Source organism: Nannospalax galili, unplaced genomic scaffold, assembly GCF_000622305.1.
Source record: "Nannospalax galili isolate Female #2095 unplaced genomic scaffold, S.galili_v1.0 scaffold974, whole genome shotgun sequence".
Lineage (NCBI taxonomy): Eukaryota > Metazoa > Chordata > Mammalia > Rodentia > Spalacidae > Nannospalax > Nannospalax galili.
Genome location: NW_008335438.1, coordinates 2,417,389 through 2,432,367, shown reverse-complemented (window position 1 = coordinate 2,432,367; position 14,979 = coordinate 2,417,389). Strand labels below are relative to the sequence as shown.

The 14,979-nt window shown below is 39.3% G+C and overlaps 1 protein-coding gene across 4 annotated transcripts in view; it reads right to left on the bottom strand.

The window, feature by feature from the left end:
* Positions 1 to 14,485, bottom strand: part of Plekhs1 (pleckstrin homology domain containing S1) — a 26,918-nt gene extending 12,433 nt beyond the window's left edge. For 2 of the 4 annotated variants that reach the window (XM_017797402.2, XM_008830214.3), the window contains exons 1-6: positions 14,377 to 14,485; positions 11,731 to 11,777; positions 3,408 to 3,496; positions 3,192 to 3,298; positions 2,385 to 2,519; positions 266 to 341 (exon numbers count right to left, since the gene is read on the bottom strand). In XM_017797402.2, the coding sequence (XP_017652891.1) occupies positions 266 to 341; positions 2,385 to 2,519; positions 3,192 to 3,298; positions 3,408 to 3,496; positions 11,731 to 11,758 (435 nt within the window). In that variant the 5' untranslated portion in view covers positions 11,759 to 11,777; positions 14,377 to 14,485. Of the gene's footprint in view, positions 1 to 265; positions 342 to 2,384; positions 2,520 to 3,191; positions 3,299 to 3,407; positions 3,497 to 8,898; positions 8,937 to 11,730; positions 11,778 to 14,376 lie in introns of those variants that run through there. The other 2 variants (XM_029562128.1, XM_029562129.1) reach the window with 1 other exon arrangement.
* Positions 14,486 to 14,979: the final 494 nt, after the last annotated feature.

Here is a 14,979-nt window from a genome sequence, read left to right as displayed (position 1 = left end):
TATGAAAAATTACCATCATTAACTTTCATTCCCCCTACCACAATAATGACAACCTAAATTGTCTGTATTTCAGTTCTCTCACAAAGCACAAAAGTAATTTTTTCCTTTTGTTAATCATAAAAATAACAAGGACATACATTTTCCTGGCTTATTTATTCCTTGTATTAATGTCAGTTGCTAAGGAGAAAGAAAGGGTTTCTATTGTTTCTGTTGAAAGAAGGTTGTGTTCAGGTGCCCCAGAACGTCATTAGCGATAGAGAGTCACCTCTGTATTCTGGTGAGTTCCTTTTATTCCCTGGCAGAACGGTGACATAAAGGAGACCCAGTCTTTAATCTTCTCCCTGTTGGCGGGAAGAACGGTTCAGCTGCTGTGTGGCAATAATAGCTCTTGAGCTCATTTTGAACCCAGAAGGATTAATTTATTTTGCTTAGAACAGGCTATGGGAATAGCTACCAGTGAAATAGGACTTTTTTCTTTACCAAGTAGTTTAAATGGCCCACTGGTTCCTCACTATGTCTGTATCTACACTGCTGAATGAACCCTCATGCTGCTTCTGGGAGGAAAGCTCAGAGAGGTAGGAGGAGAAGTCAGAAATAAAAGCAGTCTTCACGAGGCATGGGTTTATGGCTTCAGCAATAATTTCTATGGTGTTCTGTAGTGAACACCCTTACCTGTCAGCACCATTTCCTAGAAGTCTCCAGGTCTCTCCCTACCCTCTTAGTAAGTGCATGTTTTAGGAAGCGTGTGCACGAATGGATTTATGGGACTTGCATCTTCTTTTCTGTTGATTTATATGACAATTTAAAAGAAAGCTTTGGGGCTTTGGGTCAAGTTGAAACAGATCAAGCCTTCATGCTTGGCTTTAGCATTTGTTACCTCCTCCAAACAGCCTCTTCCAGCACCATAATCTTCCCCTCCAGCAGATAAGCAGGTGTGAGAATCCACTTGGGTACTTCTGCTAGCACCAGGAGCCCCTCTTAAAAGGTGAAGATATCGAGGCTGGAGAGATGGCTCAGCGGTTAAGATTAGCACTGGCTGCTCTTGCAGAGGACCCAGGTTTGATCCCTAGCACCCATATGGTGGCTAACAGTCTGTAACTCCAGTTCCAGGGGATTCAATGCCCTCTTCTGACCTTCGCAGGCATTGCATGCCATGAGTGCACTTACATACGTGCAGGCAATACACTCATACATATAAAATAAAAACAATAAATAAAACATTTTTTAAAAAGTGATGATACCTTCAGGGCCACATACAGTCCCTCCCTGATAGAAGTAGCTTGTACAGACATTTGTATAATATGTTGGTTTGTGCAGAATGCATCTGGGGTGAGATGTGCCCCTCCCCCATCTACTTATAGTCTAGTTTCAGCTCCTAGTCCAGAATTGTCACCTTATTTGGAAGAAAGTCACTGAAGAAATGGTTAGTTAAGCTGAGGTTATAATGGAATAGAGGTACCTCCTAATCAAGTTAGACTGGGGGTCCTTGTAAAAAGGGAAAATTGGACCCAGAGGTATGTGCATATAGGGAACACCATGTGAAGGTTGGGGTTTTGCAGCCACAAGCCAAGGGACCAGCAGAAGTTAGGAGACAAGCTTGAGATGGTCCCTTCCTTCCCCAGGGCTTCACAGGGAGTATAGTCCTGTCCACACCTTCATTTCTGACTCCCAGCCTTCAGAACAAGTGAGGTAATAAGTCTCTGTTTTTCTAAACTTTGTTATAGCAGTCTTAGGCAGCTAATATAGTCTTTTTTGTTATTGGTTGATTGGTTTGTATTTGAGACACGGTCTCCCTATAGCCCCAAGCTGACCTGGAGTTCACTATTTTGACCTGGCCTCGATCTCACAGATAACTGCCTGCCTCTGTTGGGATTAAAGATACACACCACCACATCCGGCTAATATAATGACTTTTAAAACTATTTTAAGGAGTTGATGAAATAGCTTAGGAAGCAAAGTGCTTGCTAGACTAGCATGGACTTGAGTTTAATCCCTAGCACCTTCATAAAAAGCCAAACATGGAGTATGCTTCAAATGCCAGCGCTGGGAGGTAGAGACAGGTGGGTCCCTGGAGCTTGCTGACTCGCCAGTCTAGCCTACAAATGAAACACCTTGTATCAAAATACAAAACAGGAACTCCTGAGAAATGACAGCAAAGTTGTCCTCTGGCTTCCAACACACACACACACACACACACACACACACACACACACGCACACACACACACTCAACTATTTTAGCCACAGAGTGAAGGCTGCCACTTTGCATTTGAGTTTGCAGCTCTGGGTTTCTAAGCATGTTTATTGTTAAGCATGTTCTAAGCATGTTATTGGTTTATCATGTTTTGTTTCATACATAGTAGACACTGTCATCTTATTTCTCACCTGTCATGTCCAATGAGGAAATAATCCCTGCTGGTGGTTCTGATGGACATCACCTCATCCCAGTGGCATTTAAACATCTTCTGCACAGATTGCATCTTTTCCTGGCTATTTATACCAACTTCTACACTGGCACTTCTGTGAGACACAGACATAAAGTACTAAACTGATTCAGATACCAAATTAGGAAGAAAACCTATTCGTGTTTTATATTTAAATTCAAATAAAATTGACGATCTCCTTGACTCATTTTTAAAGACTGCCTAATAATTTGCATGATGAGTCTCATTTCAATTATTTCTACTCTAGAAAATAAACTTGGACTCTAGATCTGGCTCATTATCAATTGAAAATACTCTGTTCATCTTGAGATTTAATTCGATTCTTGATTCCACAAATTATTATCTGTTTCAATGTTCTTTATAATTTCCAAAGAGAAGACGAAAATAGGTTATATAAACATTTCTTAAACTCTACCATGGCTTTATAAAATAGTAATTCCACTCACATAACTCCCTTTACCCACCACCTAAGTGAACCAAGGTCCTTAACTAAATGTTATGAATTAAAGATTGATCAATACTTAACATGAAATAAGTATTACACTACCTTCTACCCAAATTGATAATTATGTTTATTATTTTAGTTCTTTTAGAACCACAAATATTATAACAGGTTTTAAGCCCTTGGGGTTTTTTTGTTTGTTTGTTTGTTTTGGTCAGTGATTTAGGTTTAAATTTTTATGCAACCTGTTAGCATTTGACTTGGCCACATTTGTTGTAATAAAGGTTTTCTGGCTTTGGTACACACCCATCAATTTTGATGGAGCCTCGATGTTGATGGTCTTTGTAATAGGAAAGACTAAGGCCCTTTCCCCCACTCTTTGACAGAATAAAAAGCCGCTTTTTCCAGAAGGCCTGAAAAATGAAAAGATTTTGTAACTCAGTTAAATCTCAGAAGAGAAGGACTTTTTTCAAATGCTCACAAGGCTAGCGGGAGGCTTGTTAAACTGGAGTGAGGACTTACTGTGGAGAAGAAAAGCTGAGGAGGTGGCGACTTAATGAAGTAATCTTGTTTATAGACTTCATTTTCATAATCAAATGTAAATTGTTTGCCTAATAAAAGAAAGTGAACAGGATTCAGTTTGTTCTCTCATAAATTTCAGAAAAGAACGGCTTCATTTGGAAAACATTGTTTATCTCTGGCAAGGTCTTCAAATTATTCAGTTATTCAAAAGAACACGCACAATAGCCACTGCATCCCCGACCCCCCCAAAGAATAAGTGAGGATCAACAGCTGGCGCTGTCATCTGATGTTTAGACACAGCTTCATTCAGCTTACATCTATCCCTAGGTGTGAGTAAAGGGTCATCTCTATTTCTATAGCAAGAGCAAGATAATGCTGCCTTGCCCTTCGGCTTAGCAAGTAAAAGCAAAACCACCTGCTAGTAAAAAGGAGGTACAATATTGAACTCAGTATAAACCCTATAAGACATAAAATTGAATGAGGTTTTAACCTTTAAAAAGGATCTCCATTTCATTTTAAAATATACTGTTTCCTACAGACAGACTCATTTTTAATGCTGCTAACACTTAGATGTTTGCACATGCCTCTCTAATCTCTATGTATCTGAGTATTACTAGACACAGTCGGTTACACTCCGATCCTTGGCATCACGTAGATTTCAATGGTAATGTTTATCAGCTCTATTAATTAAAATGAGGTACATTTTATGCGTCTTCTAATCATGTGGTTATTAAATAAATAACTTTTTTAAAAAGGAGGCACAGAAGTGTTTTTCTCTTGTGGGGCAGCAGGTAGAGTGCTTTCACTGAAGGAAGGGCAGGTCAGAAGAGCTACCTAATCTGAAAGGCTAGGTACAATGATCTCAGCATCCATATTACACAATCCTGATTCCATTTTCACTTGACAAAGAAACTTCAAATCTTTGGTAAGGTCTGCCTTTTCTAAATCTGAGAGCACAATAGATCTACAGCCTGTGATGGGAAAGAAAACCAAGCCCTTAAAAAATAAAAATTGCCTCTAATTCCAGTCTTACAGAGAAGCAGTTATCATGAAGGAGCCTCTTAACCACTTTTGCCATCTTATTTTCAACAGCAGTTAATCCTACTTTTGTTTGCTAGGCGAAAGGGCAACACACACAGAAACACACACACACATGCACACACGTATGCACACACACAGAGTTCTCAAGTACTCAGGAGTATTGATGCACACATATGTGTGTCACAGAAAGATTAAAAAGATTGAAGTGACCACATAGGGCCAGAAAACTGCCTGTTTCCTCCAGCTAGACTGGAAAAAGTTATAATTTATAGGACAGCAGGTAGAATACTCAGGAAAGGTTTGCCTCAGCAGTGGGGAATAATTAGCTCTAAACTGAGGACTCTGCCAGACCCACATAACAAATCATAAAAGCAAGTCTTAGAAGATAAAGTTGTTCCCAAGAAACTTAAGATTTATAATAAAAAAAATAAACTCAGTACCCAATAAGGTAAAATTTGCAATGTCTGGCAGGCAGTCAAAGGTGACCAGGCATGTAGAAGAGGCAGAAAAATATGACATGAAGTGAGGGGAATAACTAATCAATCAAGACAGACCTAGAACTGACAGACACTCAACTTTCCAGAGAAAGTCATTTGAACTGTTATTTTCAAAGTGTGGGAGAGGTATAAGATGGAAAAACCCAGAGTGAACTTTTGGAGATGAAAACTATGATGTTTCAGGGGAAGAAATTAACAGCAAATTGAGTAGGACAGGAGAAAACAGCAGTGTACTGAAGGCAGCAATGTGGACCATCAAAATAAACAGGAAATTTAAAAAATTCAAGAGCATAAAAAGTTCATGGGCATGCTGGGGACAGTCTCAAGTGACCTAATATGGAAGCAGTTGAAATCACCTAAAGTGAGGGACGGCAACAGAAAAAATATTCAAAGAAATAATTATTAAAATTTTACAAACTTAAAATTATAAACTGAGACTCAAGTTCTATGTTCGATGAACTTCATTGTTCTAGTTTCTTTTCAACTGCTGTGACAAAACACTCTGACCAAGACCAACTTGGGGAGGAAGGAAGGGGCTTATTTGGCTTAACTCTCCCAGGTCACAGTTCATCACTGAGGGAGCCCAATGTAGGAACTCAGGGAAGGAACCTGGAGGCAGGAGTTGATGCACAGGCCATGGAGAAACACTGCTTACTGGCTTGCCTCCCTGGCCCATGCTCAGCCTGCTTTCTTAAACAATACAGGGACAACCTGCCTGGGGTGGCACCTCCCACAGTGGGCTGGGCCCTCCCACACCACTCAACAATCAAGAAAATGCCCCACAGACATGACAACAGGCCACCCACTCCAATGGAGACAATTCCCCAACTGAGGTTCCCTCTACCCAGGTGTGTCAAGTTGACAAAGTTATCCAGCACATTCAAGAAATACAAGATACTGGGAAAGAAACACACTGACACACCTCAAAATCAAATTACTGGTAAATGGTACAAGCTACAAGTTAATAGTAAAGAACAAGAAATCTCAAAAGCAGCTATTGGAAAAAAGACAGTGCACACAGAACAAAGATAAGTAAGAAAGGTGCTTCATTTCCAATAATGCAAGCAAGGAAAAATGGACCATCATACAGCACTGAAGAAATGCTGTCACTCAAAATTCTTTGAAAAATGCAAGCAATTTGGAGACATTTTTGAATATGCAAATTCTGAAAGAATTTCATCACCAGGAAGCTTCCACTATAAGAAATGTTAAAGGACTCCTGACGGAAGGAAAATTACATGTATTGAAGGCATGAAGAATGCTAATGTAGAAACTACAGCTGTAGACATGTGAGATTGTTTTTCTTATTATCTGACGCATTAAAAAGTCAATGGACTAAACAAAAAGAGTGATGCACTGTTAAGATTATAGTAGGTATATAAGTAAAGCAAATTCCAATAGTTGCACAAAGGCTGGGAAGGGAAAATGGAAATTTACGTCTGTAATGTCCGTGTATTATCTGTGAATAAGTACACCATCTCTTGAGGTTAGACTGTTACATGTTAAAAAAATATATAAACCCTAAAGTAATGACTTAAACAATAAAGATGGTGGCATGGAAACAAAGACCAAATGAGAAAAACACGAAATGAAATTCATCCATATTTCACATAGACCTTTTGGAAAATATAGAAAAAAAACACACTGCAATATGATATACTCAAGCCTGAACACAGCAATAGTCACATAAAATTTAAATACTCTAAACACCTCAATTAAAAGAAAGAAATTATCAGCATGGATAAAATAAACCAAACTCTATGCTGCTTATAAGAAACACACTTTAAATATAAAAGTCACAAGTCATTTACAGGTAAATATTAGAAAAAAGATACATTATACTAACATTAGTCAAACGAAAGCAGTCAGCTGGGTCTGGTGGTACACATCTTTAGTCCCAGCATTTAGGAGACAGGGGCAGGTAGACAGAGCTCTGTGATATCAAAGTAAGCCTGTCTACATAAGAGTACCAGGCCTCTCTGGGGCTACAGAGAGACTGTGCTTGAAAAACAAGCAAGCAAGCAAGCAAGCAAGCAAACAAACAAACAAAGGAAACAGAGTAGCTATCATAGTATCATGTAGATTTCAAAGAAAATAATATTGTCAGGGATAAAGAAGATCATTTTACATAACAGAGGAGTCAGTTCACACTGAGAGGATATAGTAATCCTAAACATAGATGTGCTCAGTAACAGAGCTTCAAAATACACAAAGCAAAACCTAACAGAACTACAAGGAAAAATAGATGTATTCAACATTGCAGTCACAGATTTAAACTGTCTCAATATCTGAGAGAACAAATAAGGGACAGATCAGCAAGGGTCTAGTAGTCTTGAATAACACTATCAACAAGCTTAACCTGACTGATATTTAGAGAACTTTCCACAACCACAGAATACTGGTTCTGTTCTGCTCAGGGTTGCATCATTACACTTTCCAATAGAAACTCTTGGTAAACTAGAAGGAAAAGGAAGTGCCCTCAACTAAAACAAGCTATCTGTTTTTGTTTTCAGATTTATAGATAACATCAAAGATTGACAACTTGTTCTCTGAGGTCAAGAAAAAGGTGTTCACTTTTACCCCATCCAGGGCAATTAGGCAAGAAAAAAAATGCATTCAAATTGGAAAGATAGACGTACAACTCTCCCTATTCACAGATGACATGATCCTATATGTAGAAAAATCTTAAAAAGCCACAGAAAACTACTAGAGTTAATGGACAAATGCGGCAGTATATAAAATCAGCAAACAAAAATTTGCCGTATTTCTATAATCTCACATAAATAATCTAAAAGTGAAATTAAGAAAGTAATTCAATTTATTATAGAATCTCTCAAAATGCATAAGGATAAATTTAACCAAAGTAGTGAAAGCTTGGCATGCTGGAAACTACTGGAAGAAATTAAAAACAACATAAATAAATGGAAATATATTCCATATTCACGGATTGGAAGACTTAATATTTTAATATGTCATTATTATCCCTGAAGCACTCTACAGATTCAATGCAATTTTTATCAATATTCTAATGATATTCTTTTGCATAAATAGAAGAGTTTATTCAAAAGATCACATAGAATTCTAAGGTGTCTTGAGAGGCTAAAACAATCTTAAAGAACAGAATTAGAGTATTCAAATCTCTTTTTAAAAAACACTACTACAAACCTGCAAGACTTAAGAACATGGTATAAAGACAGACATAGAGATGAATGTAATAGAATTGAGAATGTAGGAGTAAATGGCCAAGACCACTCAGTGGAGAGAGTACTTTACCTTTAACAAAATCCTTTCAGGACAACTGTGTACTCCAATGTAAAACACTGGAGTTGGGCCTCTATACCATGTCAAACAAAAAAGTTCACTCAAAAGGATTCAAGACCTTTACATGAGAAGGAAAACCATACCACTTGGCAGCAAACAGGGATAGTTTTCATATTTGTGAACTTGACAATGAATTCTTAGATGAGCTACTCAAAAGCACAAGCAACAAAAAATACAAATATTGGACTTCACCAAAATTAAAAACTTTCATACATAAAAATTATCAAAATAGTAAAACTAAAACCTAGAATGGGAGAAAATACTTGTATCTGACAGTAAAGCTTGTGGTTGACCCGGGCAGGGAGAAGGGGGCGCAGAGAGAAGATGCTTAACAGATAAGAGCTTTTGTTCTTGAGTGATGGTAATGTTTTAAAATTAGATAGAAGATATTATTCTATAATATTGTGAATGTACTCAATAGCATTGAATTATGTACTTTAAAATGATTAATTTTTCCTTAAAATCTGTTTCAGAAAGTTCTAGGGTAGGAGTAGAGCTGTAGTCAGAGGTTGAGTGCTTGCCTAGCATGTAGGAAGCCCCAGATTCAGTTTATACCACCACACACACACACACACACACACACACACACACACACACACACACTTAAAAGGCTGTAAAGTAAAGGGATATACCTCCATACACATATTTGTCATAAGTGTTCATTGCAACTTTGCTTGTGATAGCTGAAGACAAGAAGCAATCCAGTTGTTCATCAAAGGATGGATTAGTGGATTGTCATAGACCTATGCAATGGAACAGTATTTAGGACTGAAAAAGAAACAGACTATTCATGTGTGTATCAAGATAGATGAAGCTGAAAAGACTTCAGCTTAGTGAAGAATCCAGTGACTGGGGCTATAGCACAGTTGGTAAAATGTTTGCCTAATATGCATGAGGCCCTGGGTTTGATCTCCAGCATCATATTAATGGAACATGGTGGTGTGTGAGGCCAGCCTGGGTTACGAGAGACTCTGTCTGAGAGAGAGAGAGAGAGAGAGAGAGAGAGAGAGAGAGAGAGAAAGGATCCAGAAGACAGAGTGTTCATACTGTATGATTATATTTATATAAAATTCTAGAGTATACAAGTTAATTCATACAGACAGAAAGGGGATGAGTGGTTGTCTAGGGAACTGAACATGCATGGAAGAGTGGAAGACAGGGGAACAAGAGCACTTATTCATTGATGGATATACTCATTATCTGGATTGAGGTGATTTTTTTTTTCATGGCAGTATTCAAGATCAAACCTCATGCACGCTAGGCAAGTGCTCTACCACTGAGCTGTAGCCCCATTTTATGGTATTTTATATGGCAAAACTTATGAAATTATAGACTTAAACATATGGGTCTACTGTATGTTAATTGTACATCAATAATGATGTCTAAGATATCAAATACATTTGAGAAAGTTAAGCATATTTCTACATTATGATCCAACCATTCTACTCTTAGGTAAAGTAAAGGACTATAAAGGAAAACATATGAAATCAACCCCTGGCCTCCACATGTACACGTGTGTACACACCGTCAGGCACATATACACAAATCCACATGAATACGTACATATACCACATATATACACATATACAAAGTAAATATATATGCATACATATACATGCACAAATGTTCATATAATCTCTGTAATAGACAAAGATTGGAAATAACCTAGATGTTTCCAATAGGTGAGTGAATCATCCAATTATGACACATTCATACAATGGAATATTACTCATTAAAGGGACAAACTACTTAGACAGCACCATGATTGAATCTCGAAAGAATTATACAAAATGAAGGAAGTCAGATGAGAGTTACCACTGTCTGATCTACTTATATAAAATTAGCAAATAGAGTGACAGACAGAAAGCAAGCCATGGGGCATGGAGCAGGTGTCAGTGGTAAGGATTACAACCAGACATTGGAGAACTTAAAGAGCAATGGATAAATTCACTATCTTGATTGTGGTGAGGCTTTCCAAGGTGAATACATCTACCAAAAACGTATCAGATTATCTGATTTAAATACATGCAGTTTATTGTAGATTACAGCAAATCTGTTAGAGAATATGAACAGCCTAAAGTGAATGACCGTGCAAGTCCATGCTTCAAGGGTTACTGGTCATATGAGGCCAGGATCTGGCACAATTTTGTTCTACCTTTCTGCATCCTCAGCTCTTTTCTCCCATCTTACCTTATGACCCCATTCCTCTCTGACACATCCTCTGTTCTACTTCAGTGTTTTGGGTCATGTCTTCTTGTCTGTTGAGATGTGTTTCCTTTTCTAGTGTTTTTAAAAACCCTCCACAGGAGGCTGAGGAGATGGGTCAGTCATAAAGTACATACTACGTAAACATGAGGACCTGAGCTTGGATCTCCAGCATCCATGTAAAAGTTAGGTGTGGTGCTGCATCTTTAACCTCAGTGCTGGGGGTTGGGGGGGTGAGGCAAGGAGAAAGGTGGGTCCCTGGAGCTCATCGGCCAGTGAGCCAAACTGAAGTTCTGAGCTTTAGGTTCAGGGAGAGAGCCTGCCTCAAAAAATAATGTGGAGTATAATCAAGAAAGACATTTGACTTTGACCTCCTGCCTCCACATGCATACAAGTGTACGAATACCCCTCCACACCCATGTGATCATATATGTGCACCACACAAACACATACAAATAAAATAAAAATAAAATCCTCTATATCCCATAAGGTTCAGCTCAAACACCTTCACCATAAAATTTCTCTGGATTCCCATAGTTACAGCAGCTTTTTCTTCATCATAGTCCACAGTATTTTGTCCATATTTCATGAGCATGTCCTGATTATATGTGCTGATCTAAATTCCTTGTACAACTACTTGCCTGTGTTTACCTCAATTTCCCAACGAGATTATAAATTCCTGGAGCACAATGACTCTTCTGAATTAAGCTGTACATCCCCTACAGTATGAAGCACACACACTTTTAGTAATAGGTTCTTTGTAAACATTTTAAAGTTGAATTGGAACATTTGTTTTCAAGTTATTACATCTTAAACTTCTGTTCTAACCACTTCCCTATAATGAATTTTGTGAGTATGTAAGCAAGGGTGTTTGCACAATGTGCACTGAGCTGCCCTCCTAATAATCTTTGATGACAATTTAGGCAGCTCTCTAAATGAGAATTTCATGCACAATTAAAGGCATATGTCCCAGTCTTAGCTGGGCCATAATTTATTATAGGTACTGTCTTTAAGTCACAAATGGAAGATTTGGCCAATGAAAATCAGAAAATGCTAAATTTCTAGAAAAATCACCTCTTACAAAATAGTTAATTGATTCCCACAGCTTCTGCTACATCCTCTAGATCAAGAATCACTGTCCCATAATGACACCTGTTGTCCCCACTAAACCAATGTCTGTGTCCTGGGTAGCTTGATGGACCTTATTCATCACCTTTGGTGGAAAGATTTTTCCTACTGACAGTATGACCCTTGGGTACCTGGGCTCTTTGGAGGTCTGGTTTCCATTCTGGCTGGTTCTTCTCACCTGTCAGAAAGAAGGGTTAGGCAGCAGTTAGCCTCCAGGCATCAGTTGGCTACACTGACTAGCTATAGTACCACCAGGAATCAGTCTGGGGCTTACCAGTGCTGGTTCTTGTCTTCCCAGTTGTGTGTGTGTGTGTGTGTGTGTGTGTATGAGTGTGTGCATGTAGACAGAGATCAAAGTCTTAAGATTAAGGTACCTTCTCAAAGCCTCCTTGTGTACTTTGTCAGAAGCATGCCAGAGCTTCTTGAAGGCTAGTTTTCCTGGACCCTCAAGTCACATCTCCACTGCCTAGGGAAAGGTTTTCTTTCTTGAGGTGTCCCGGATTATAGCAGAAGTGATTATTTGAGCAAATTTTATGGGTCATTGCAGGGCATACATTGAAGAACTGATAGCCTTGGCCTTTACCTGGGTGTGATGGACCCATTCTGTTTTATGGAAGGCCTGGATAAAATGCCGAACTAGAGAGGCCAAAAGCCTTTTCTTCCTTAAAGAACAGCTCTGCACAAGAAGCACAATATAACCTGTTTAAAATCTTGCCCATCCCTCCAAAAGTACACATAATATTTTAAAAATTACCCTGAAAATTCATGAGCTTCTAGTCACATCTGTAATATCAGTACTAAGAAGGTAGAGGTCAAATGATAACAAGTTCAAGGCTGGCCTTGGCTACATAGTGAGTTTGATGTTAACCTGGGCTAACTTGAAATCTTATTTTTCAAAACAGCAACAACAACAGCAGCAGCAGCAACAACAACAACAACAACAAAAAGCCACAGGCTTTTTTCAATGTGAGACTTGCACTGCCTAAAGAAATAGGATGAAGCACTTCTCAGCCTACCCCTCCTCCAGCCTCCAGGCCTGTGAGACTCAGCCATCCATCTATGCATCATTTAGTTTGGTAATGGTGCAAAAAACTGAGCTCCCGTAGCTATGGAGGAGAGACTAGCTGTGGGTGATATATTTTAAAGTAATGTGTTTGCTGCAAAATGTTTGGGGACTATTTCTTATAAAGTAAATCATTTTCCAGATAAAATACTTAATTGCTTTAAAAGCTTTTATAGTTCATAAAGGAGAGGGATAAGATCTTCCCAAGTATACTAGTTTGAGAACATCCTCTGCTACACCGTTTGAACAGAATTCAGCCTGAATTCTGAAATTCCCTGGCACCAGAGCTCTGAGTGGAGCCAGAGGGAAGGCAGGACCCCAGGCACAGCACTGAAGGCATGCATTTGCATACACTGTGATTTTGGAAGGCTGTCCCATTCTGAGGGGGCTTATTCTGCAAATGAAAACCTGTGGTTTAGAAAGGAAGAGTGAAGTGATTTGTATCCAGTCCACCAGTGGAGCCGTACTGGACTCCACGTCGATGCTCATGAATATTTCCAATGACATCTGCTCTCCTTGTGCATTGGGAATGGCGAAGTGTGCTTTAAGGGCAGCTCTAGCTTTTGATACCCACCAAGGACTCCGAAGCCACCTATGGGGACTCTCTTCCACAGTCTCCCCATCTACTCTAAGATGGCACAACAGATACAGCCGTAGGGCGTGATAATTTAGTGTATTAACTGTGAAGTCTGCATTTAAATTTCACACCCCCCATCAATAAGGAAAGATGGGATCGTCAATACAGTATAGTACCCCTCTCTGCCTCCACTTAAATGGAGGCTATAACACCACAACTCTCAGGATGGTTGTGAGCCTCAGTAAACTACTCTGCTTTAGAGCACTCAGCATACAATAAAAGCTCAGGAATGCTAGCTACCAGGTCTTTCCTATCTCAAACATTTCATGCTTGTGTGATGGTTAATACTGGGTGGTATTAACTTCTGAGCAAGATGCATATAGAGCCCCATCACAACACTCTGAAGCTTGCATCATTTTGCAATGATGTAACATCCAGCCACAGACAAGGAAACAATTCATGGAAAGATGAAACAACTTGTCTTTGATCACAGAATTAAAAGGAAACAGTCCAAATTCTAACTTGAAAGTCAGTCTTCAAAATTGTGTGCTTCTTTTTACCCAAGAAAGGAGAATATGCCAGATGTGGGGGCAAATGCCTTCAATCCCAGCACTGGGGAAGCAGAGGCAGGCAGATATCTGTGAGTTCAAGGACAGCGTGGTCTACATAGCAAGTTCCAGGCCAGCTGAGGCTACATAGTTGAGGCTCTGTCTCAAAGAAAGACCAGAAGAAAGAAAGAGAGAAAGAGAGAAAGAGAGAGAGAGAGAGAGAGAGAGAAAGGAAGGAAGGAAGGAAGGAAGGAAGGAAGGAAGGAAGGAAGGAAGGAAGGAGGAAAAGGGAGAAGGAAGGAGGGAGGGAGGGAAGGATGAAATATTTTTATAGTTTAACTCTTCGATATCATTCAGGAAGATCTCCCCCATATTTACTGACTAACCTGTTCAGCGTAATGTTACTTGGGATTTGATAAGTATGATAATAGAGGTCCTATTTCCCTCTGGATGTATAGCCAAAGATTATAAAGAAAAGCTAAAACAAGATTGCTCAATTGCACAATTTCCAACCTGCTCAACAGCAAAAAATCTTCCAGATCACCATAACCTTGAGAAGCCACACCAGTCACACTCTGGAAGTACTTACCAAGTTGCTGGTCAGGTTCTCAGTGAAGTGTCTTGTCCCTGGCTCTCCAGAGAGCTGCTGTCAGGGTGAGGACTAAATACAAGCTCTATTTGAAATGTGAACTAACAGGAAGTTCTCCACAATCCCTGGGAAGATTTTACTTTTGCCTCAAATTCAAATTGTAGCTGGTATCCAGGGGGAAGTCCCGGGCATTCATTTTTCTTGTGGCTTGGCACAGAAAATACACCTGGTGTTCAGGTATCTGGAAGAAAAAAAAAAAGCAAACAAATTTTAAAAATTCCTGTGAGACTTTGGACCATGGTCACAATAACGTTTATTGAGGATAGTGCCAACCTGGCCTTGACCTTCTGCAGTGACTACCTCCAAAACAATTGCTCTGTTTCCCACCCAGCCATATCTTACTAATACATCTTCCTTGGAAGGATTGCTTTGTACTTGAAACAAAAGCCTAGCTTCTCGAATACACTGGTTCCTGACGGGTTTCCAGGAAGAGCTGCTCATTCGTGCTTGGTGGAGGGATTTCATCAGTGCGGGGAAGGGCTAGGCATACTGTCCTGCACAGACACCTGTCACCTCTCCAAAGCAAGCAAATTACATAAATGG